At 42.2% G+C, this 25,230-nt stretch overlaps 1 protein-coding gene across 1 annotated transcript in view; it reads right to left on the bottom strand.

The window, feature by feature from the left end:
• Positions 1–3,035: 3,035 nt before the first annotated feature.
• The window catches only part of LOC142450529 (uncharacterized), a 32,902-nt gene continuing 10,707 nt past the window's right edge, over positions 3,036–25,230 (bottom strand). Inside the window, exons 3-4 of the mRNA XM_075552569.1 lie at positions 18,854–18,980; positions 3,036–12,350 (exon numbers count right to left, since the gene is read on the bottom strand). Coding sequence (XP_075408684.1) covers positions 10,537–12,350; positions 18,854–18,980 — 1,941 coding nt within the window. The 3' untranslated portion in view covers positions 3,036–10,536. The remainder of the gene's footprint in view (positions 12,351–18,853; positions 18,981–25,230) is intronic.

Genomic DNA, 25,230 nt, shown 5'->3' with positions numbered 1-25,230 from the left:
CTTCTGAGTTAGATGGCCGCTTGTTTATCTTCAAGCCTTTAAGACCCCAGACGCTCTCTCTCTTGATAGCTGGGCACCATCAGCTTTCTTCGCCACATTTACTTATTCACCCGCTTTGTTCACCTGCTTTGTATCGGGAGGGTGAGCATCATAGAATGCCAATTTAATAAAAGAAAGTATTCATGCGTTGAGGGAGTACTTGAGTAGAGGCCCAAGGTCCTTCCTCCACCTTAATACTAAACCTATAAATATAGACATATAGATCTATTTCCCCACCCTCATATATATTTTTGCAGGTACATGTCTTTGTCTAGACCTCTATAAATTCCCTTTGCCTCCTAGCTCTTTCCTCTATTTCCCTTGACTTTCCTCCTGCCCCACTATCATGCTTCGTCCCCACCTGGGTTACAGCTATACCTCTTCTTTACGTAACCTTACCCTTGATCATTCCCTACCAGGCCTGCCACTCCCCACTCACCACCAATTTGGATCCCATGTTGTTCCCTTGTGCCTGGGTTTGCTAACACCACTTCCGTCCCCCCCTGCCCCACCTCCCTCTATCCCAAGTCCCCCCGGAACTGTCAGTCCCGTTGTTTTTCCTTCAGTTAGTTCATCCAGCCTGTCTTATTTAGACAGACCCATGGAGATAATAACATGCACAAAAACAAGGCAGAGGAAAACACAGCAACAGTATACAACCAGACAACAAAACAGCAACAACTCTTTATTTTCAATAGAAAGTGAACACATTTTCTCTTCATAAAAACTTTCAAAATTACCAGTGTGATATACACAAAATTCTTCATCTGCTGAAATCTATGTGGTTCATTTTGCTTATGCATGAATATAAATGTAAGACAAAAATCCTAAAATAAGTCATTTTTAGGAAAGCCGCAGAAAGCATGCTATTCTTTTATTTCATGTGCAGAGCTCAGATATGAGGTTAATACTTCCCAGCCCAGTCTAAGTGGATGATGGGCTTGAGACAGGAAAACACTTGCTTCCAGTCAATCTTCATACATGTCAATTAATTTTTAATTGGGTTTCTCCATATGTTTGTGGCCATGACATAGCAATCCCTGGTGACCCAATGTTCATGATCATGGATGCTATTTGATAGGTAAGTGTTACCAGCCACCAGTTGGTCTCAGTGCACACACGAAAAACTAACCACTGTGTCCACAAAGATTACATTCTGAGGAACTCTATGGGAGCAGTATGAGTCTGTAGTAAGCAATCATCTTGAGTCAAAATGGACACTACGTACCAAAACAATGTGTCATGGTATACATTAAAGTTAATGCCTTCTCCAAATTTGAATGTAACGCTAACTCCGAAATAAGAGTTCTGAACTAAAGTTGGCAGTGACTCAATTCTCACTTTACATAGATTGTAGGATAAGCCAAATATAAGTAATTCACAACTTAGATCCAGAGAGACTGACCTGCATTTGCCTGGAAGAATTGGGCCCAGGAGCAAGGAAACTTTTCATTCCAAAGTATCATGAAATTTGGATTCTCCCTAAAACATACTGCCCTCATGTCTCTTTCCTAGTGCTCAGTATTCTGAATTCTAGTCTTAGACAACTGTTTAGGATAATGAGAAGTTTGCTCTTTTTACTACTTATGTATCATAAAAAAATTTCATTTTGTCTTGAAAAGTTGATGAATTTTACATACAATAGATGTATGTATGGATTGTGATAAGAGTTGCTTGAGTCCCCAGTAAAATGATTTTAAAGAACCCACAAATAATGAGTATAAGAAAGAAGAAAATGTTCTAAAATTGATTGTGGTAAAGATTGTACAACTCATCTTGATATGATTAAACCAATGAATTGTATAATATGTGAATGAAGTGCCAATAAAACTATTTAAAAATAAACAAAAAAGTTGATGAATTTTACTTAGGAAGCTGGCTTCAGGCATTACTTTCATTGTGTTTTTTTAGATTAATTACTATTTATGTTTGTTTTATTCACTGTTTCAGCAGATTTACTATTAGAATGTGACCATCTCTTGAGTCTTATCGCTCTTCATTTTCAGATTTCAAAATGCTTTGCTGGGCATTTTGTCCCATGTTCTCCTCCTCTTTGAAGAAGGACTCTGTTTCATATAGCACTCCATTTCTAGAACCATGTGTATGGTACTATTTTGTTGGAAAAACTACAGCAATTTGCTAAAGTAGAGTGAATAATATGTCTAATGTATACATATATTTATGGTCCATTTTAGAGGCAGCTTTATCAGCTTAAAAATGATGCAAATAAACCTCTATGGGACATTTGGTATTTTTAAAAACAAATGTTAACTTACTCAATCGTATAGACTCTAAATGCCTATAAAGTCCTTTAGATTACAATTCATGAATGTCCATCTGTACAGATTTGAAAGCAATGGCAGATCACTGTTCAAGAATACAAAACAAAGTGGTAAACCATATGTCTGCAGAACTAAGTCATATCAGAGACAGCAAAGAAAACATTAAAATGGGAGCTATATGGCAGCATCAAGCCACCAATCATTAGGTAATCTCAAAGCAACAGAGATGTGAACCCAAATCCAATGACTCCAAAGTCAACGAACTAGGGTTCGTAGTTCTCTGCTTCCCCCGACACACACACACACACAGACACACACACACACAATAGCATTTCAGCTCAAAGTTCAAAGGAGTTTTTTCAGTTCTTTTCATGTGCATCAGGTGTGTTTAAGACAAAGTCCAGTTCAGACAGTGAGGTTCTCAAAACAAATCCTTATTCTTTTCACATTGAAAGCAGTTTTATTAACTAGAGTACAGTACTTTATGTAATTTTTTTTGCCATTTGTTTTTTTAAATCACTTCTCATACAACTCTTATCACAATCCATACATACATCCATTGTGTCAAGCACATTTAATCATTTGTTGCCATCATGATTCTTAAAACATTTGCTCTCCACTTAAGTCCTTGGTATCAGCTCATTTCCCCCCTTCCTCCCGGCTCCCACCTCCCTAATGAACCCTTGATAATTTATAAATTATTATTTTGTCATGTCTTACACTGTCCAACGTCTCCCTTCACCCACTTTTCTGTTGTCCCTCCCCAAGAGAGGAGGTTATATGTAGATCCGTATAATTGGTTCCCCCTTTCTACTCCACCTTCGCTCCACCCTCCGGTACTCTCCACTGGTCCTGCAGGGATAATCTGTCCTGGATTCCCTGTGTTTCCAGTCCCTATCTGTACCAGTGTACATCCTCTGGTTTAACCGAATTTTTAAGGTAGAATTGGGATCATGAGAGTGCGTGTGTGTGGGGGTGTGCACTTAAGAATTAGAGGAAAGTTGTTTCATTGTTGCTATACTGCACATTGACTGGCTCTTCTCCTCCCTGTGGCCATTCTGTAAGGGGGTATCCCATTACCTACAGATGGGCTTTGGGTCTCTACTCTGCACTCACCTTCATTTACAATGATATGATTTTTTTGTTCTTTGATGCCTGATACCTGGTCCCTTCTACATTTTGTGGTCATACAGGCTGGTGTGCTTCTTCCATGTGGGCTTTGATGCTTTTGAGCTAGAACGCCGCTAGTTTATCTTCAAGCCTGTAAGACCCCAGATGCTATATATTTTGATAGCTGGGCACCATCAGCTTTCTTCACCACATTTGCTTATACATACATTTGTCTTCAGCGACCGTGTCAGGAAGTTGTGCATCATGGAATGCCGATTTAATAGAACAAAGTGTTCTTGTATTGTGCAAGCACTTGATTGGAGGTCCACTGTCCATCTGCTGCATTAATACTAAACCTATAAATATATGCACATAGATCTATTTCCCCATCATCCTAAATATATTTACATATGTACATGCCTGTATTTAGACCTCTATAAATGCCCTTTGCCTCCTAGTGCTTTCCTCTATTTCCTTTTACTTTCCTTTTGACCCACTATAATGCTCAGCCTTCATTTGGGTTTCAGTAATTTCTCTCGGTTACATTGCCCTTGCTGAATCCCTACCAGGCCTCTCACACCCTTCTTGCCACTAATTTTGGATCACTTGTTGTTCCCTTGTCATTTTAACCAGCTCCTGGGTGATTTAAAAATGTATCACATTAATGATGTCTAGCACATCGGTCTGTGACACTGACCTTGTTATCCAATCTTTCCTGTTTTAGAAGTCATAGTAAACTCTGTAAAATAATATCTTCCCATGAGAGGCTTTGTGAATTAATGTGAACCGAATATTTTTCAAAGTATTATAAGAAAAGTGCTCACGGGAAACCAATTTTGCATCATTTCTTTTTAAAATCATTACGGTGCTACCTGGAATTCACGAAGCTTTTGCAGCTAAATTAAAGCAAATGTGCTTAGCTTATAAACCAGACCCATATGTTTTATTCTCTTCAATTTCCTCACCTCTCTTTAAAAAACCTGTGCTGCCAGCTAGAGTAAATATCTGTTTAACTGCCTTTCATACTTTAAATCTACTAGGTTTTGAAGGCTTATTATTATAGAGCTAGCCGCACATTTCAGTGTGTAAATGTAATTTCTACTTGTGGGTGTGAACTGTGGCAACCAAGTGGGAGCAACGAAGACTATCCCAGACTACCAACAGCACTCTCCACCTTTGCATCTACCAAACCCTAATAAACCTTTCTCACTTTACACAGATGAAAAACAAGGTATAGCAGTTGGAGTCCTACCTCAGCCACTAGGGCTGACACACTCCCCAGTAGCTTATCTGTCCAAACAGCTAGACATGACAGTTAGAGGCTGGCAACTGTGCCTCTGGGCCCTGGCGGCAGCTGCCACCCTTACCAAAGAAGCCCTGAAGCTAACATTAGGAGAGCCCATCCAAATGCTATCTACCCAGACTGCAGGACCTCCTCTCACATCGAGGCCTGTCTCTGCTGTCTCCAAGCTGCTTACAAGAGATCCACCTCATGTTTATTGAAAACCTTAACACAACCCTGTGCCAAACTCCCTCCTTAAACCCACCTACTCTCCTGCCTCAGCTCCCAGATTTACCAGAACCCAACAGTCGCTCCTGCCTGCAAACAATTGAAGAACTACCACTACCCCAACCTGAACTTTCAGATCAACCCTATCCTAATCCAGATCTAACTTTGTTTATTGATGGCAGTTCCATTGTAGACACCCATGGACAATGACAAGCCGCCTGTGCCGCTGTCTCACTTAATCAGGTCTGGGAAAACTGCACGTCTCTCAATTGGTACCACTTCTCAAAAAGCAGAACTCATTGCTCTCACTTGAGCTCTTCACTTAGCTAAGGGAAAATGGTTAGTATATTTATGGACTCTAAATATTCGTTCCTTATAGCTCACTGTCACGCCACCATCTGGAAAGAACAGGGATTTCTAACAACCAAAGTGTCCCCCATCATAAACAGTAAATTAATAGCTAATCTCTTACAGGCTCTTCAGCTACCAACACAAGTAGCTATTAGTGCATTACAAAGGACCCCAAACAGGCACTTCCCCTAGAGCCAAGGGAAACTGAGCAGCCAACAAGAGGTCTGGCGAGAAGTGCCAAGACTCGCAGGGCCCCTATGGCCACACCATTTTACAGCCCAGAAGGCGTTGACTTTTCAGAACAATCAAGAGCCAAAAAGGAGCCCACCAGGTGGTGAATGCTCCCTGATGGGTAGATCTCAGTCCAAGAGGTGTTAGGCTGCTCCTTAATAAGAGACGTGTACCAGTCCACTCATGAAGGTCAGACTAAGTTAGTTGAGCTGGTCAGGGAAAGGTATTAGACCACATAAATCAACCAAAATGTTTCTTCAATAACTTCCAGGTGCCCGGCACGTGCTCAAGTAAATGCAAAAATCTGAGCCGCCCTGGTGTCTTGATGCAGAACAACAGGCCAGCATTTACAGTCCAGGTATCTCAACTTGTATCTCGTGTACTCAGAATTGTTTGGAACCTGCACTGTGCCTATAGACCCCAGAGCTCAGGGCAAGTTGAGAGAATAAATAGGACCTTAAAAGAGCTCCTTACTAAGTTCACTCTGGAAAACCGTGGAAATTGGACCCAACTTTTCGGGCACTGTTCTCCCTATAATCAGGGATTCCCCCGCTTACAAAATAATGTTTGGAAAACCCCCTTCATTGCTTCCCAAACTTGAGGAAACTCAATGTGCAGGAATACTACATCACCATCTGCACAGGTCCCTGTGAAATACTGCTCTCCTGTCCCCAGATGTCACCAATCCACCAGCACACCCTTTCGAGCCCAAGGTCACCTTTCAGGTAAAGTGGTTCGCTTCTACTAGACTCATTCCTCATGGGAAGGGAGCTTACACTGACATCCTCACTCCCCTCATGGATATTAAGATCAATGGCCTCTCCCCATGCATTTACCACTCCTGCCTGAAAGCCACTCTTCTGAAAAACTCATGGATGATCAGTTCAATTACAGAACATCCCTTAAAGCTAAGACTCACGTGTTGCCTAATATTTACTTTCTATTTTTTCTAACCTCCCCCTTAAAGTGTCCCAGGTAAAAACCATTGCTTGTGCCACCTGTGAAGCCCACTTGCCCCTCAGAGATCTGCAGGGATCAGGACGGTGTTTCATCTCCCCTAGGAATCAGACATCCACACTTTCTACTCGGTTTATTGTAATTTTACCAAAACAGTCACTTCACAATGGTACAGTCTTGTTTTACCACATGCACCACATCTAGTTTGTCTGCTCTTTTGGATTAGTCACTTGTATCTCCTCTTAACATGTCCAGATTGCCTGAGTTATGTACCCTAGTGAATATCTTACCCTGAATTTCAGTGTATGAGGAAGAACAAAGTTTGAATCTCCTAGCCTCCCTGATTTCTCTTTAAAAATGTGAAAATGAGCTCTTTTAGTAATCCCACAACTAGTAGGGTTTGGAGTAGCTGCCTCAGCTGCTAATGAAATAGGAGCCTTTATTAAATATGACCTAAAATTCAGAGAGCTTTCACAAAGTATAAGTATAAATATCAGTCTCTTCGAAAATCCCATAACCCAACTTTCAGACCAAGTAGTCATTGCCAAAGGTTGCTCTCCAACCCTTAGGGAGTTAAGCATCCTGTTTCTTACACAAGGAGGCTATGTGCCGCTCTAGGAGGAAAGTGCTGTCTTTATGCAAGCAAGACTGCTATCATAAAGGAAAGCTTAGCCTTAGTCTGGAAAAATGTAGAAAAACATCTCCAAGAATTAAAGGCAGGACACGGATGGTATCACATGCTATTTTCTTTCTCACCATAGGTTACTCCCCTAATAACAAGCTTAATAGGTCCTTGAATTTTCTAACTACTTTTATTAGTTAAGTTCATATACCCTCAGTTATATTAATGATCTTACATATTCAATACACCCTTTGGAAAACCCAACAGTGTTCAACAATGCCCTCATAAGATCAATGATTTGATGCGTACATAAAACAGGTGAGGAATGTAAGCACTCTCCCAAGCTTGACTTGTGTGATCCCATTTTAGAATTGTAAAATGCTGTCCAGGCCTCTATCACCCCTAAAGTATGTAACCTCCTTCTCCTCCACCCCAGCTTTGCCTTGAGATATGTTTCCCAGCAATTACCCAAATGCCAACATCCTTCTGTTCTCTGAATGTGCCTTTTGTCCCTGACCCCATTCTCTCCCTGCCTCCCAAAGTCAGGAAAAGGTTAATGCTAATCTTGGCCTCTATAAACCTCTTGCTGAAAGGAATGCAGAGCCCTCAACCCCTCCCTGCTTACCTACTGAAAGGAGTATAATGCCCTCACCCTCCCTATTGCCAAACTGCTGGCTTCTGTCTTTGTCCTCACAAATCCCGCCTGAATACTGGCTTAGGCCTCTGGGAATTTCTGAGACTTAAAATCCACCCAATGGCTACCAGTTAGAATAAAGACTCCCAATTTGGACATAAATGGCATCATAGTGGTTATTAATTTCTTGTGACATGCAACACAGTATACCACAAATATGTAAGAAAAGTCTTGCCACATTTTTCGCAAAGGGCATTCTGGTTGTATTTCTTCCAAGATAGATCTGTTTGTTGGCTAGGACCCAGTGACACTAGACACCACAGAACACCCCTATTGCAGGGCATGCACAGACTACCAAGTTAACGGAGGAGGCACTTTCGGCAAAGACAAGGTAGGAGATTTGGACGTGCTGAAATCACACTGCTTATGCACATCAAAAGACTGCATCGGGAGAGTGAAATGAGAGCCCACAGATTGGGATACAATTTTTTACCAGTTACACATCGGACAAAGGGCTAATTACAAAAATATACAGAACTCTACAACATCTCAAAAAGAAAATAACAAGAGACCCAATCAAGAAATGGGGGAAAGATATGGACAGTTCACCAAAAAGGAAGTACAAACGATTAACAAACATATGAAAAATACATCACTAGCCTTCCAGGAGATGCAAATTAAAACAATGAGATTCCACTTTACACCCACACTGCCAGCCCAAATCAGAGACAGAAAGCAACAAATGCTGGAGAGGTTATGGAGGAATTGGGAACCTTATATACTGCTGTGGACTTGTAAATACATACAGCCACAGTGGAGCAAGATATGGTGATATTTAAAGTAACCAGGAATTGAAATCCCATATGATCCAGCAATACCATTAGGCATCATGCATTTCGTATTCAGAGAAATACATTTTAAAAATCAACAATAACAAAGTAAAACAGTGATAAAGCTTAATCAAAAAGAGGAATATTAAAAAATACAATAGATTTAAAATAGAACAAAATGGAGCTCAAAGGATAAAGGGTTATATTTTAACCTAACTTCATCTGCAGTCATCCACTTTCCAATGTATTCTGCATGATAGCAAGACCCTTCACATCCCTGGTCTATGGTCAGAGTATTTTCCCTTCACTTTTTAATGACTGGAACTATGATCACATGGGTCAAAAGGGACATCAAATGTAAAATCCGTTTGGTCTTGACATCGATTTATACAAACAAAGGATGAATCTATTGAGCTTTCCCAGTCTCTGTATTAATGGTTTCCCAAGGATACACATTGTGGTCATACATTAAGGCATATTATTTTGTTCAGCCCTCCTGTCCAACTGGTGCATTGCATCTTATCCTATGGGCTTTGTGGAACACAAAATAAAACATAATTGGATACTGGAGGCACTGCCAGTGTCACTAAATGCATTCGCACTGCCACACTCACTGTATTCATATGGTTTCTCTGCTGTTCAAATCCTCTATTGTCACTTGACTCCTTTCTGGCTAAAGGCCGTCCCACCAGAACTACATTCGTTAGGATCCCAGTGGTGTTTACTGGCACGAGAGAAGCCACAGAAGGTATATGCAAAGTCACGATAGTGCCAGGGCTTTCCTTCACATGACTCCCTGTGGAGAGCTTTCCCACCTTGACAGAATTTAAAGCTTTTTCAGTTTTGCATGTCTAAGTCAACAAAACCTACAAACACCAGTAAAAGTTTTTCCCACACTCATTATAGATACATGGTAATAATCCATACATGGTAATGAAATTATTCACGAGACATGAGTTCTTCATTAAAAAAAAAGTTTTTATGATTTAAAATGTACAGAGTAAATTAGATTTCCATTTAAGAATTCATACATAGATTGTAGTTCCCAAGCTGTACCAGCACTCTTACCACTTCCAAGCTCCCTGTTTTATCATTATTCATCCTGTTTCCTATCCCTTCCTGCTTTCAAGTGTTTTTATCCATAGGCAAATGCTGTCCTTTTGATTTTATCCGGTTGATCGTTGTAAGAAGTTACAACAGATGTTACTCTTCCCCTCCAAGCCTGTATATTGTTGGGCCGAAAGCTGAGTCAGAGGAGTGAGTACATTTCCAGGAGTGAAGAGTCCCTAAGGAGCACAGTCTTGGAATTCTAAGTCTCCATCAGACCAGTAAGCCTGAGCTATTTTATGATTTGGGGTTTTGTTCCACTTTGTTCTCCCACTCTACTCAGGGCCCTCTTTTGTGATCCCTTTCAAAGTAATTAACAGTGGAAGCTGGGCACCATCTAGTTCTTCTGGTCTCAGGGTCAAGGAAGCTGAGTTTCACTGTGGTCCATTTGTCCTCTGGACTACTTCTTCCCATAAGTCTTCTTTTTTCTTCACTCTTATTTTATGGTGCTTTTGTGCTGTCTACCGGGGCTAACAAAGTGCATGCAGGTGGGGCGGGCACTACTGGCATCTGGGTAGAGACTCTACTGCTTGGCATGGGTGTGATCCAGAAATAACAGGTCCAGTTCTCTTTCGGGCACTGAAAGCTTTAAGAGAAGGTACCCACATGCTGTGCAGAAGTCTGGAAGCTCCTCTCCCCACACTAGTGGGCCATGTCAATAAAGTGACAGCAATTCAGAGTATGAGTAGCCACATGGTAAGCCATAATCGTCTGGTTTTGCGCTCAGATCTGACCAAACCCTAGTACCACTTCCTTTGTTTTGAAAGCTTTCTTAAACTCACCCATTGAAAGGTTTTCTTGCTAAGAATTTTCTCATGTTAAATGATACTTGACTTCCACATATAAGATTTTCGACATTTAATTCAGGCAAAGGGCTTATTTCCTGTGTGAAATCTGTGATGTGCTGTAAGGCACCTCTTCTGGCTGAAACCTTTCCCACACTCACCACATACGTAAGGTTTCTCTCCAGTATGAGTTCGCTGATGAACAGTGAGCTTACTCTTCCAGATGAAGGCTTTCCCACACTCACCACATACATGGGGTTTCTCTGCAGTATGAGTTCGCTGATGAGCAGTGAGCTTCTTCTTCCAGATAAAGGCCTTTCCACATTCACCACATACGTAGGTCTTCTTTCCTGTGTGAAATGTCTGATGTACTATAAGGCATTGCTTCTGGCTGAAAGATTTACCACACTCACCACACACATAAGGTTTTTCTCTGGTATGAATTCGCTGATGAATAGTGAGGTTCTTTTTTCTGAAAAAGGCTTTTCCACATTCACCACATACATAGGGCTTCTCTCCAGTATGGGTTCGCTGATGAACAGTGAGGCCATGCTTCCAGATAAAGGCTTTTCCACATTCACCACATACATGGGGTTTCTCTCCTGTGTGAAAGGTCTGATGAGCTTTAAGGCATTGTGGCTGGCTGAAAGCTTTCCCACACTCACCACATATATAAGGTTTCTCTCCAGTATGAGTTCGCTGATGAACAGTGAGGTTCTTCTTCCTGGTAAAGGCTTTTCCACATTCACCACACACATGGGGTTTCTCTCCAGTATGAGTTCGCTGATGAACAGTGAGGTTCCTCTTCCTGATAAAGGCTTTTCCACATTCCCCACATATATGGCGTTTCTCTCCAGTATGAGTTCGCTGATGATCAGTGAGAACATTCTTCCAGGTAAAGGCTTTTCCACATTCACCACATACATGGGGTTTCTCTCCAGTATGAGTTCGCTGATGATCAGTGAGGTTATTTTTCCTGCTAAAGGCTTTTCCACATTCACCACAGACATGGGGTTTCTTTCCTGTGTGAAATACCTGATGCGCTGTAAGACATCGCTTCTGGCTGAAAGCTTTACCACACTCACCACATACATAAGGTTTTTCTCCATTATGAGTGTGTAGCTGAGTGCTGAGATGTTCTGTCTGAATGAAGCCTTTGCCACGTTCAGCACATACATGGGGTTTCTCTGCAGTATGAGTTCGCTGATGAGCAGTGAGATCACTGTTCCTGGTGAAGCCTTTCCCACATTCACTGCACACACAGGGCATCCCTGCCTCGTGAGTTTTCTGATGTGCCTTGAGGTATGATTTACTGTGATAAGCTATGCCACATTGCAAGCATGTATATGGTTTCTGTCCTTTATGTGCTGTTCGATAATGTGCAGTGAGTGTGAACACTTGGTCGAATCCTTGCCCACACTGACTGCATTCATAGGTCTTATCTAGAATATGAATGAACTGATGCTCACAGAGGAAAGACTCCTTGAAGAAGGCTTTCCCACATTTGTCCCCTATGCACGGTTGCTCAATTTCGTCAGGTTCCTGATGCTGAATGTATTGTGCCTTCATGCTACTGGATTTTTCACACTCAGCGAATTTCATTTCAGTACAAAATTGCTCTTGTTCAACTTCGAGAAAAGTTTTCTCATCTCCACTGAGCACAACTGACTTCTTTGTTTTGCTGCTACTGTTCTGATTTAATGCCAGAATGATTAAATCTGATTTAACAATTTTTTTATGCAAGCCAAGTATATCATCCTTTAGAGGAAAATCATTTTGGTGCTGATGAAGAATATTTCCCAATGTATTAAGGTTACAGCATTGTTCAGTTTTGTCCACACTTCTTTCATGCTGCCAGTACTCAAGCAAATGATCATCACCTTTCTGGATCTCTATAAAAGAAAAGAACATTAAATCTTTTCATCATCTTGATTTACAATGGGCTCCTTAAAACATGCCTTGATACAAGGTGGTTCTTTAGTGACAACTCTCTTAAATGAATGTTAATAAAATACTACGCTTAATGTTTCATGTCCACTGGTACAAATATAATTGTACAAATCCAAATAGTAAAAGCAGTTATTGTATAAACCAGGTTTGATGTAAAAATAATGAATGAACACAGATTTGGTAATTGCTTAAATAGGTCCATGAAACTATATAACTAATGTAAATAGAAGCAAGACACTGAGGCCCACAGACCACAAGGGTGGTAAGGCTGGCTAGTTTCAATTGCTAGAGGTTAGGTGTATTAATTCCATCAGTCTTTACTGAAAGACAATTCAGTACTAGACAAAGTTGGGAATGTGAAAAGTGCAGAATGTTCTACTTGGGACAAACAATTTTACAGGTACATAGGAAAGGTATTATGGTATAAACAAGTATACTCATTATGATTATTCAGCCTACATTCTAGCTCACACCACTCATCTTCCAGTGTGTCCTGTGGTGGCTTGCATGTTGCTATGATGCTGGAAGCAATGGCACTCAGTATTTCAAATAACAACAGGATCACCCATGGCACACAGGTCATAATGGAATTTCCAGGAATAAAGACTGGGATGAGGATCTGGTGATCTACTTCTAGAACATGAGTACCTCAGGTTTAATGGCACTGAAATAACACTGAAGAAGTACTACCTTCTCAAAGTACAGTAGACAGTAACAATGTAGACGGAGTAATGCTTTGGGGACCTTCACTGGGTGACATGGCATGACTAACATCAGAAAAAATAGTTGCAAATATCCACTAATAATTGGAAAACAGAATGTATTAAGTATTATAAAAAAATTGCAACAAAATAAAATGTTTAAAGATTGATAGTGTATGTATTAGTACATGTATTATTGGACTTTAATTATCAGCTACTTTTCATTAGATAATCAAGTGGTTTATAAGGCTGAGATTGACAAATTCAAGAACACTGGTGTCATATTCATCATCAAAAAGAACACAGAGAAGACCATATGGCAGGCCGCATTATGAGACACGACAACCCTCACTGACCCATTGCCCTACAGGGGACAACACTGGAGACACAGTATGGGAATTTGCCGGATCTGATCCCACCACACCAAGGCAAAACACTAAGGGCGTACAACAGAACAGCAAGGAGAACAAAGCAACGAAGTCCCCAGGAAATAACAAAAATAAACTTTGGGATCAGGGCTCGGCACCCCATCAGACTTGACTGGAAAACACTCCTAAAGGCCAACAAACAGTCTTTGAACTAACTATAAGCTTTTCTTTCTGGTTGTTGTGTTTTGTCTTGTTTTGTTGTCATTGGCTTGTTGGTGGTCTTATTGTTTTGTTTTATTTTTTTGCTTGGTTTTGCTCTGTCTTGTTTTTGTGCATGTTATTAACTCCCCAGGTCTGTCTAAGTAAGATTGGCTGGATGAACAATCTGGAGAGAAAACAACGGGACCGACAGTTATGGGGGGACATGGGAGAGGGGGAGGGGGAGGGAAAGGTAGTGGTGCTAACAAACCCAGGGACAAGGGAACAACAAGTGAGCTAAATCGGTGGTGCAGAGGGTGTAGGAGGACTAGTAGGGTGTGACCAAGGGTAATGTAACCGAGAGGAATTACTGAAACCCAAATGAAGGCTGAACATGATAGTGGGACAAGAGTAAAGTCAAAGGAAATAGAGGAAAGAGCTAGGAAGCAAGGGGCATTTATAGAGGTCTAAATAAAGGCATATACATATCAAATATATTTATATATGAGGATGTGGAAGTAGATCTATGTGCATATATGTATAGGTTTAGTATTAACGTAGCAGATGGACATTAGGCCTCCACTCAAGTATTCCCTCAATGCAAGAATATTTTGCTCTATTAAACTGGCATTCTATCATGCTCACCTTCCTGACACAATTGTTGAAGACAAAGTGGGTGCATAAGCAAATGTGGTAAAGAAAGCTGATGGTGCCCGGCTATCAAAAGAGATAGCGTCTAGGATCTTAAAGGCTTGAAGCTACACAAGCAGCCATCTAGCTCAGAAGAAACAAAGCCCACATGGAAGAAGCACACCAAGCACACGAGGTGATGAAGGGATCAGGTATCAGGCATCATCAGAACAAAAAATCATATCATTGTGAATAAGGGGGAGTGCAGAGTGGAGACCCAAGACCCATCTGTAGGCAACTGGACATCTCCTTACAGAATGGTCATGGGGAGGAGACGAGCCAGTCAGGGTGCAGTGTAGCAGTGATTAAACACACAACTTTCCTCTAGTTTTTAAATGCTTCCCTGCCCCGCCCCACCCCCCCGCCCACTATCATGATCCCAATTCTACTTTATAAATCTGCCTAGACAAGAGGATGTACACTGGTACAGATAGGAACTGGAAACACAGGGAATCCAGGAGGGATGATCCCTTAGGACCAGTGGTGAGAGTGGCGATTATAGGAGGGGGGAGCGAGGGGTTGGGTGTGGAAAGAGGGAATTGATTACAAGGATCTACATATAACCTTCTTCCTGTGGGATGGACAACAGAAAAGCGGGTGAAAGGAGACATTGGACAGTTTAAGATATGACAAAATAATAATTTATAAATTATCAAGGGTTCAAGAGGGAGGGGAGAGAGAGGGGAAATATAAGGAGCTGATGCCAGGGGCTTAAGTGGAGAGCAAATGTTTTGAGAATGATGAAGGTAAGGAATGTACAAATGTGCTTTACACCCTTGGTGTACGTATGGATTGTGAAAAAGAGTTGTATGAGTCCCTAATAAAATTATTCTTTTTTAAAGTACATTGCAAGATCTTTCTTGAAGAACAATGTTGTCAGTGGTAGGTTAATGTTCATTTGCCTGCAAGCAAGACCAGTTACTTCAAGTGTGACTTAAATGTGTGCGCTGTTATAGCAAAAATGAAGCGTGGGATCCAGCCCCACAGCTGAACGAGTTCTTAGGAGTGGCTTGTGAAATCAAGGGAGATCAAGCCGACAGCAAAGTAAGGGTATAGGGGCCTCATCTGCAATGCTGAATCAGTGAGTTTATATAGTAGCGAGGCGTGCAAGCCTCCAACAGGCACATATACAACAGAATGGACAAAGTGTGAATCTAGGAGATCCTGATTTTTTTAGGACAGTGGTTCTCAACCTGTGGTTCATGACCCCTTTGGGGGCCGCCCAATTCATAACAGTAGCAAAATTAGTTATGAAGTAACAATAAAAATAATTTATGGATGGGGATCATGGCAACATGAGGAACTGTATTAAAGGGTCGCAGCATTAAGAAGATGGAGAACCACTGTTTTAGAAGAACACTTCATTATAAGTATCAGGCTGTGGGAAATCGAGGACCAGGAAGAGACTGTATGCAGACAAATTCTCTATTGTCTGGATTAAAGATACTTGCAAGGCCAGGATTTTTGGTGGAGGGAGGCCTTCACATGTCTGGGTTGGAGAAGAATTCCAGTCACATTGTCCTAATTAAAAATCATACCCATCATCCCCAAAATATCCTCCCATTATAGTGATACTTTAATGATACCTCATGAAATCACATGGCTAATTACAATCAGCTGCCAGCTTTATCTATAAAAGCAAACATGTTGTTATTGTTCTCCCCGCTCAGGGGACAGTCACTCCCCTCTACCTGCCCTCAGCACTGGTGTTAAGTTACTCAACCAATCAGCTCAGGAACCTCCAGGCTAAAGATACTGCCCACCTTGCTATATAGGTTAAGTGTCTGTGCTAGGGGAGGATGGGGGGGGGACTGGTACACAACATTCTCTCTCTCCTGCTCAGACATGGCATCATGGAGGAGGTGAGCATCTAAATACTTTTGTCTGCCTTTTTATTTCTGCCCTTCAATTACACAACCATCCCTTAGGATGCATCTAGAAGGCATTTAAGAGACCAAGGAATAACTGTCTCCTTGAGTGATAGCAACAGAGACCTGATTGCTCTTAAAGCTAGGAATCTTTGAGCTGAGTATCCAGATGCCAGGCACCTGTAGGAGACAGCTGTACACCATCATCTGAATGGAGGGCAGTTTTGGAGAAAACACTATTTGGAGATTGCTCATGATCAGCTTTATCTATATCCTCAGGGTTGTGGACGTTTTCCTCTTAACATTAGCACTGGTCTTCCAAGCCCTGTGGTCAGGAACATGGAGATTAGGTTGCTTACACTTTCATCCAGGTTCTGTTTTCCACAATAAAGAAACTGAAGGATGGGGGAGGAGAAGTGATATCAATGAGTTTAAGAAAAGAAAATGTTTTGAAAGTGATTGTGGTAGTAATTGTACATTACTCCTTAATCCAATTAAACTATAGAATGCTATTATCTGTAAGAGCTTCCAATATAATGTTTAACAAAAAAAATATTGAAAAATTTGCCTAAATTTTGCATCCTGAAATTGATCAACCATCCAATCATGTAGACTGATGAATGTAAAATTTGGAAACAATATCAGTAGTTGGAAAATGGGACCTTAGTGATAGAAATGACACACAAGATTAACAATTTTTTTAGAGCTCAATGATAAATTCAAAGCAAATTCCTTATTAAACAACAGAAATGGTGATTCCAGTAACCCAAGTGGAAGGTGAATTTTGAGAGTGACGAGTGCAACGAATGTATAAGGGTGCTTTGCTCAATTGATGTATGTACAAATTGTGATAAGAGCCTTATGAGCCCCAATAAAAATATTTAAACAAAAACACACAACAGAAATGGAAATTATACATATGGACCTTTCTGAATAAAATACATAAAAATCAAATCAACCATATCTGTGGAAAGAATGATGGAGAAGCTCATCAGTCAAAATAAGGCCAAAATGAGATCATCAATTCCTCAAATCCAAATTGAAGATGAAGAAAAGTTCAAGGACGTCCACAATAGCCAAAGTACCTTGTTCACTTGAGCTTAGCGACTATCTAAAGAATAAACTTGAGGAATAAAGGGCTGATGACTGAAAACTAACAACTGAGACCAGATGAGTTGTGGCATGATGGTTTAACAACCAAAAAATCAGTGCTGGAAAATACAGCCAAAATGGTCTTTAGAAACAGCAAAGGTCAGGGGGGTCCAACAACAGATAAGTTGGGTGAAGGGAGACAACGGTCTATGTAAGACATTAAAAAAATAATAATTTATAAATTATAACAGTTCATGAGGGAGGGAGGGTGGGGAGGGAAAATGGAGGAGCTGACATCAAGGACTCAAGTAGAAAGAAATATATTGAAAATGATGGCAATATATGTACATGTGTGCTTGACACAATGGATGGGTATATGGATTGTGATAAGAGCTGTAAGAGCCCCCAATAAAATGATTTTTAAAAATGTCATTCCCACTTACAAAATTATTGGAGACGCAGACAACTTTAAAGAAAATCCTACAAGTGGAGAAAATTGAAGGTACAGGGCTAAAGAATATTCTAAGCTGACAACAATTTTCTTGCTGGGAGATGATCTTAGACACCTGACAATAACATTAGTCATACACATGTTTCACCAAAAGGAGTAAAATATATAGATATGTGTCTGTTAAGCAATTCTGAGGGAGAAGGCAATTTGACCATCTCGATTAGAAAACAGACAGAACTTGTATCTGTAGAATGAAGAAAACTTTCCAAGGAAAACAAAACGAGGAAATGGAAACTAAAGCCTTTGGAGAAGCTCCAAGGGGGGGGTACTAAAGAAGCACAATGGAGGCCCATTTACAGTGGGAGCTCAGGAGCCAAGGTGGGGTGCACACTCCAAAGGGAAATCCACTCTAAGTCAATAGGGGAGGAATGTGCTGAACCCAGAGGACAGTTACAAACTCAAAGGTCTCTGTTTGGAGAGAGACTTGAAAGATGGGCTTTCTTTTTTTTTTTTTTTAAGATGGGCTTTCATAGAAGCTAGAAGGACATAAAAGAGGGAAAGGTTTGAGAATCTTCAAAAATTATGGAAACAAATGTACATAGTGCAAATCAAATAAAAATAAATCTAAACCCAGAAGAGCTACAGGAGTATTTTTCTAAACTTCTAGGAAAAGTGAAGTCTCATATTCGAAGTAGCACACACTTTTATGCATTTATTTCCCCGGAGGTTTTTTTGCTCACGCACCTGAAAAGAATCCACTATGACTTTTTTTCTAATACAGACCACAGTTGTTCTACTTGTTCCAATTGAAAGAAAGCTTATGGGCTGACAACTAGATAACCTGTTCATGAGAAATTACAGTGTCTTAGGCACCCCAAAATTAACCTTAGGTTGTGAAACGTGCAGAATGTTGTGTTTCTGGAGGGGAAATGTTCAAAGCAACAAAGTAAAGGGTGCTCTTACAAGGGTAGAAGACTAGACACAGTAACCTGGGACCACAGAATGCAATACAAATCTACCTGTATGAGAATACCACAAACAATGCAAAGATTAACACAAAATGGGAATTCTCCTCACCAATGGAAACCAGATTGCTATAGTTCTCCAACATCACATCCTGATATAGAGTCTTCTGAGCCGGGTTCAGGAGCTGCCATTCCTCCCAGGTGAACTTTATAGCCACATCGTTGAATGTCAGTGATTCCTGTAGTAAGAGGTGTCTATTTAATGATGTATTTTCCATTTGGAGATTTTTACAAAATATCTTGCAGTAAAAAAAGCAAAAACAGTAATAAAAACTAGTCTGTGTATTCCATAGTGTGTAGTTTACTGAGGACCTGGTAGAAAGTATTTGACCTTATTTCTATACTCGCAACCATGGGCATGGAAAACTAGTCCTCTTTAGAGAAAGAGCTCCATTGTTCCGAGACAGAAATGTTTTCAAATACACGTTCTCCAGGCCATGTAATGTGCCCCCTGCAACAGTCCTCCATTAAGGAGCAGGCTGAAAGGAGCTCCCATGGCAGAGGAATCATTTCTGTGCCTGGCTACTTCTCTATGCCTGAGGGTGATCTGTAGATCGGAGCAATCAGGGTCTATAGCCAACCCTCCATAAATGTAGCAAACGCCTGGGGAGGGCTCAGGGTGGGTTTGAAATCAACTATCACAAGGTCAAGATGGTAATGCACCTCCTTGTGTTTTTATTGTTACCACTTATGATATTACCCACTGACTATGTATATGTGAACGATATGACATGCATGCCTTATGAAAGACCTGTAAGCCCCACTATATATAAACATTGGGAAATACATTCACTCTCTCTGTCCTGACATGGGACAAGGAGCCCCTGTGTCCCGCTGTGTGTCTTTAATATTTTCCACAGTCACTCCTAAGGACCCACTCGGTTGTTGGAGATACCCATGCCCCAACAATGCACCCACTCATAAAATTAGAATTTTGAGGAGCAGTGAAATTACCTTATTGAGCTATAAATAGCTCACATTTATACTCACTCACAGGAGATAAACACATACTTTTTTATAGTAACAAACAAGTTAACAGTCCATTGAGAAATGTAACTAGGAGTCCTAGCAGTAACACCATTATGAGATGCTCTGTACTTTCAGTGGTGATAGGTATCAGGCTCAATTCAGAGCTGATCCCTATGAGGGGGAGGTAAAACGCACCTCATATCACCAACATTTTTTGTCAATTCTTACACGTCATTCCTCCCACACCACTCTTTGTCTCTCTTCTGGGTTTAATAATCCATTGCTGTTGCAACACAAAACTCATAGATCAAAGTGGTTTATTAATACACAGGGCACAACTGAGGATCAGGAACAAGAAGCTACAGCTTAGGACCAAGAACAGAAAGATCACAGGCAAAGTCTCCCTTCCTGAGTGCAGACTAACTTTCTAAGCTCTTAGAGGCTACCTTAGGACAAGCACCTCATCTACCTTAGGACAAAGTCTTCTCAGCCACCTTTGAACAGTATTGCCTTAACTTTAATTGTAGGGTCCTCTTGGATCTGCCATCTTTCATCACATGCTCTCCAGGGGGTCCCTCCTACTTCTGCTGCCATTGAATGGACCTCTGGAGCCCTCCTACTCTTGTCTAGGCAGGGGAGGTGCTATGTTGGGCCAAGAAGTCATCATGTCAAGAGCGAAGGGGAGAGGGAGAGAGAGAACTGCCTGCAGGTATGGTTGAGAAGAGACAGTGAGGTATTGGCCTGTCATCTGAACTGTTGATTTGGTTTTGTTAACCCCTGCAGTCACATACTTCACAATGAACCCATAGATTAGGGATTTGCCAGCTTTCAGAAATGTATGATCTATTTCCTTGACATTCCTGCAACTGGGAGCCACCTTGGTGACCTGATTTGAGAATTTCCACCACTCTGTCAGCCAACAGCCTTCTGTGTGACCTTCCCATTTGGGATCCTCACCCCGTGCAACCTACTGTCTGACCAGATTCAACAGCTTCACCATGTGGGGCAGTGGACTGTTGTCTGACCAGATGATCTGGTTCATCAGCCTTTGGAAACACATTAATGAGAACTCTCCAGACTGATACCTGACCTATGGATTTGGGACTCATCAGCTTCCACATCTTGAAGAGGTATTTATTGACTTAATGGCTATTTAGTTTTGTGAGATGGTGCAGAGCAAATCAAGGACCATTTTGAACCTCTACCTCATAGGGACTGGTCTCCTGCTGCTCCTGCACAATGCACTGTAATATTCATGAGTCAAGAGCTGCACCAATGGAGACTTTGACCAGAGCAGAAGGGACACAGTGATAGCGCCAATGGTTACAGGTCCAGAAAGGGCTTTTCAGCCAAGACAGTGGGACAAGCAGGCAAGCTCAAGAGGGGATACCCTCAAGGAACTGAGAGGAGCCTATCTTCAGGGGGCAAAATGTCTGAAAGGGACAGAGAGAACAGGCCTGTCCTGAAGAAGAGCAAATCTGCCGACATGTTTTCTTAATATGAATCCCAATGTGTAGCCTATTGATTCTGATATCAAGTTACATTCTGTGACTGAAGAACACTTGTACCTGTAACTCTGAACTGTACCTGTATGTGGCCACTGCAAAAAAATAATTGAGGAGAAGACTGTGGCAAAAATAACTAGTGTTATAACTGGAAAACTATTGGCTAGTACAAGTATGTTTAAGTTCTGCGTCATATGAATCAGAGCTGATGCTGAAGCTGTCAACCATTTTTAAACTACTATTGCTACAAGGCCCATTGTAGATGAATTAATGAGAATTCTGATGTTTGGGAGATTATGTAATACATCACCTGTAGAAACATTAAAGAAACTTACTCAGACAAAAATCCCATGGACTACTGAATTCTCCTAGAGATGAGAACTGTCCTATTGAATTCTCCTTAAAAAACAGGCATATCCTCTGGAGATCCCCTCGCAGAGGGGTCTAGGGGAGGAGAGGAGTCAGTCAGGGTGCGATGTAGCACCGATGAAGAATACAGCTTTCCTCCAGTTCCTAAATGCTTCCTCCCCACCCAACTACCATGATCCGAATTCTACCTTGCAAGTCTGGATAGCGCAGAGGATGTACACTGGTGCAGACAGGAACTGGAGGCACAGGGAATCCAGAGCAGATGATATCTTCATGACCAGGGGTGTGAGGGGCGATAATGGGAGGGTAGAAGGTGAGTGGATTGGAAAGAGGGAACCGATTACAAGGATCTACATGTGACCTCCTCCCTGGGGGACAGACAACAGAAAAGGGGGTGAAAGGAGACGTCAGACAGGGAAAGATATGACAAAATAATAATTTATAAATTATTAAAGGCGCATGAGGGAGGAGTGAGGGGGGAGCGGGGAGGGAGGGGGGAAAAAGAGGACTTGATGCAAAGGGTTTAAGTGGAGAGCAAATGCTTTGAAAATGATGAGGGCAAAGAATGTACAGATGGTGCTTTATACAATTGATGTATGTATGGATTGTGATAAGAGTTATATGAGTACCTAATAAAATGTTTTTTTTTTAAAGATACATGGCAATCATTGAGGACTGAAGGGGTCCCAATTTTTTTCATAAAAATTTCCCTTATTTTCATAAAGCACTAGTTTGGTGAAAATTGAATAAAATTTTACCTGGTGTGATTTTTTAAAAAGTAGGCATATCATTTAATTTGAATGATTCTCATGGGTTGGCCATAGAATAATGAATTGTGAGTTGAAAGCTAAAGTCATATAAGGAAGCACCAGTGATGCATTATGCCCAATGCTAATAAATTAGTGTTAATCCTATGATCAATATATTCCTAATCTTCTCTAGCCCAATGTTGAAGTGAAAATCAAAGTTTATCTCTAACTTCTACTATTTCAAATTTCCACTTTTTCAATGAACTGCATCAGTATTACACAGGCTTCTACAATTCCAGTAGGAAATACAGAAAAGGATAAAACACATCAAAATAGAGACTTCTAGGAAGATGGCGGATCAGGGGACCACATATTCTGAGAGCTCTTTTGAACAAGGCGGGTTTGCTGTCCAGGTAGCCGAGTGGCAGAAGTATGGTGAGTGAAAGATCCCCCTGGGACAGCACCCCACGCGTTTGTCCTGAGCCGGGGCCTCAGTGATCCAGGATCCGATTCCTGGGACATCTCGGGTCGTTAGGCTGCCGCCACCGCAGTCTAGACTAGCTACAGCCCCACTCCATGCACAGACCGGGACCCTGTGCCCGGAGTCACTTGCCTGCTCTGCTGGGACACGCGCAGCAGTGGCGGGACCCCCTACAGCAGTTACCCACTTTGGGGACTCCAATAGAGGAGAAGCTTCCCTTTCCCACGGTTCCCCTCTGCCCATGTGGCAGTGATCTGCCCTTGGGCCCGCATCCCTCCCTCCATTCAGCCTAGGCCTGGGTGACTGACCTGCAGGCTACCCGTGGCTGCCTGGGCGACGTCCACGGGGGATCATCCACCCCCATTGCTGCCTGGGACCTCTCTACCAGCACCCCATTTACCCGGCCACCCGTCCCCGTCAGCCTAGCTCCCGCTCTACTCAAGGCCCAGAAAGCTGGGCTGTGCACGACCCACCGGCATGAGCCTGCAGCCGGAGCCCATCCGCTTCTATCCACGACACTGCGTTTCTGCGGGAGCTACTTCAGGCTGGCCTGCGTCACCACGGAACCCTGTGCCCACGGCCTGGAGCGCTAAACCTGCCTGCCGCGGAGTGCTCCTTCCAGTGCTGACAGCGCAGGGCATAACAGTCGGGGTTACTGCCTATTGGGAGCATGAGAGACAGGGCTTTGCACTCCGGCCAGCCGGTATGCTGCGGGATTTCCAGTGTCCTAGGATCTGAGCTCTGAGACTGCCACAGTGCATTCTTCCCAGGTGGAGGGCAGGTGCCCTGTTTCCCCCCTAGAGCCGCCGCTATCTGATCCGGCATGGACCACGTCCCTGAGGAACTTGCACCACTCACAGGGCCAATGATTCAAGGGAAATGCTAGGGAGCCTAGGACACGGCTTTGCGATCGCTTTTGGAGTCATCTGTGCGTTCTGGCCGGCTCTCACCATTGCGGTGCCCTCAGCACCAGCTCCTAGGCCTGCCCCAGACCCTTACAGCCAGCATAGGAGGCGGGCGCTGCGGCCTGTGCCTCACTCAGCACCCTTTGCGGCCTGAGCCTTTTCCGGCCAGTGCAGAAGGCTCACCCCTGTGGGCCTTCCCCCGCCTGTGTAGCCTCTGCCCACAGGCTCAACTCTACAGGCCTGCAGGGACATGGGAGGGCTTGCTGATCTGAAGAGCATTTTCTCCTCACATAGCCTGGTCCCTGAGCCCAGATCAGCACCACATCCTGTGGCAGCGAGGCATCTCCCACCTCTGCCTATTAGGCATCACTACCTTATGGAGGGAAAAGAAGGTGGGGGGGGGGGTGGTAAATGTATACACACACACACACACACATCTTTATCTCATGCTGGTTTTTCTTTCCTTCTCTTTTACTTCCTGTGTTCTCTTTTCTCTCTTTTCTTCCTCCTTTTAGATTATTACTATTACTTCTCTTCTACCCATTTTCTGTAGGTTTTCCTTCTATCTCTTTTCTACTTTCACTATTATCACTATTCTCTCCTTGATTATAGCTTCTCCTTCTTTCTCTCCATTTTTTTCTATTTCCTCAAAAAATTTTATTAAACAAAAGGGCTGCTAAGAGTGCCTTGATAGACCAGGTCAAAAAGCAGGGTGGGGGCACTCACTGAGGCTCCAGCCCCCACTCCAATAGCTCAAACATCTCGCCACTGCTGGTCACTAAGCCTTCGGAGAACTCTGCCTATACTGCGGTCTGACCCATCCTTATAGTAGGTCATAGGCAGTCGCCTGAAAAAATCCTTAACAATAACACAGACAAGGTTTTTCCTGGCCTCCCAGAAACATGGGACCTATGAAAGGATCGAGTAAAAACTCAACAGACTACACACTCCAAACAAAAAAAAACAAGGGGCAAAACATAGTAGCAGAGCTAACGTCTCTCATAGAAGAAGCAGATACAGATGTGCCACAGAAGGAAATCTTCAGAAGTCTGCTTTCAGTAATACAGGAGTTGAGGGAAGCAAACCAAAATAAGGATTCAATGATAGAGGAGATGAAGTCTACAATAGAGGGGACGAAGTCCACAATAGACGGGATGAAGTCTACCCACCAAAGGGAACTGAAGGAGCTAACAGAAGAGATAGCAGAAGCCACAACAAGGTCACAGAATTTGCGATTAGGCTTGAGGAGCCAGAGAACCGTTTTAGGGATCTCGAGGTTACTCAAACAGACCTAAGAAAGAGAGAAAGAGAGTCAGATAGGAAAATTAAAGAAACAGAAGATAGCCTGAGCTCAATGACAGATGCTATGAAAAGGAATAATATTCAAATAATCAGTCTACCAGAGCACAACACAACAAACAAAGCGACAGCAAAGATAGCAAAGGAATTTC

The sequence above is a fragment of the Tenrec ecaudatus genome, chromosome 6 (assembly GCF_050624435.1).
Source record: "Tenrec ecaudatus isolate mTenEca1 chromosome 6, mTenEca1.hap1, whole genome shotgun sequence".
Classification (NCBI taxonomy): domain Eukaryota; kingdom Metazoa; phylum Chordata; class Mammalia; order Afrosoricida; family Tenrecidae; genus Tenrec; species Tenrec ecaudatus.
This window is presented reverse-complemented; position numbering and strand designations above follow the sequence as displayed.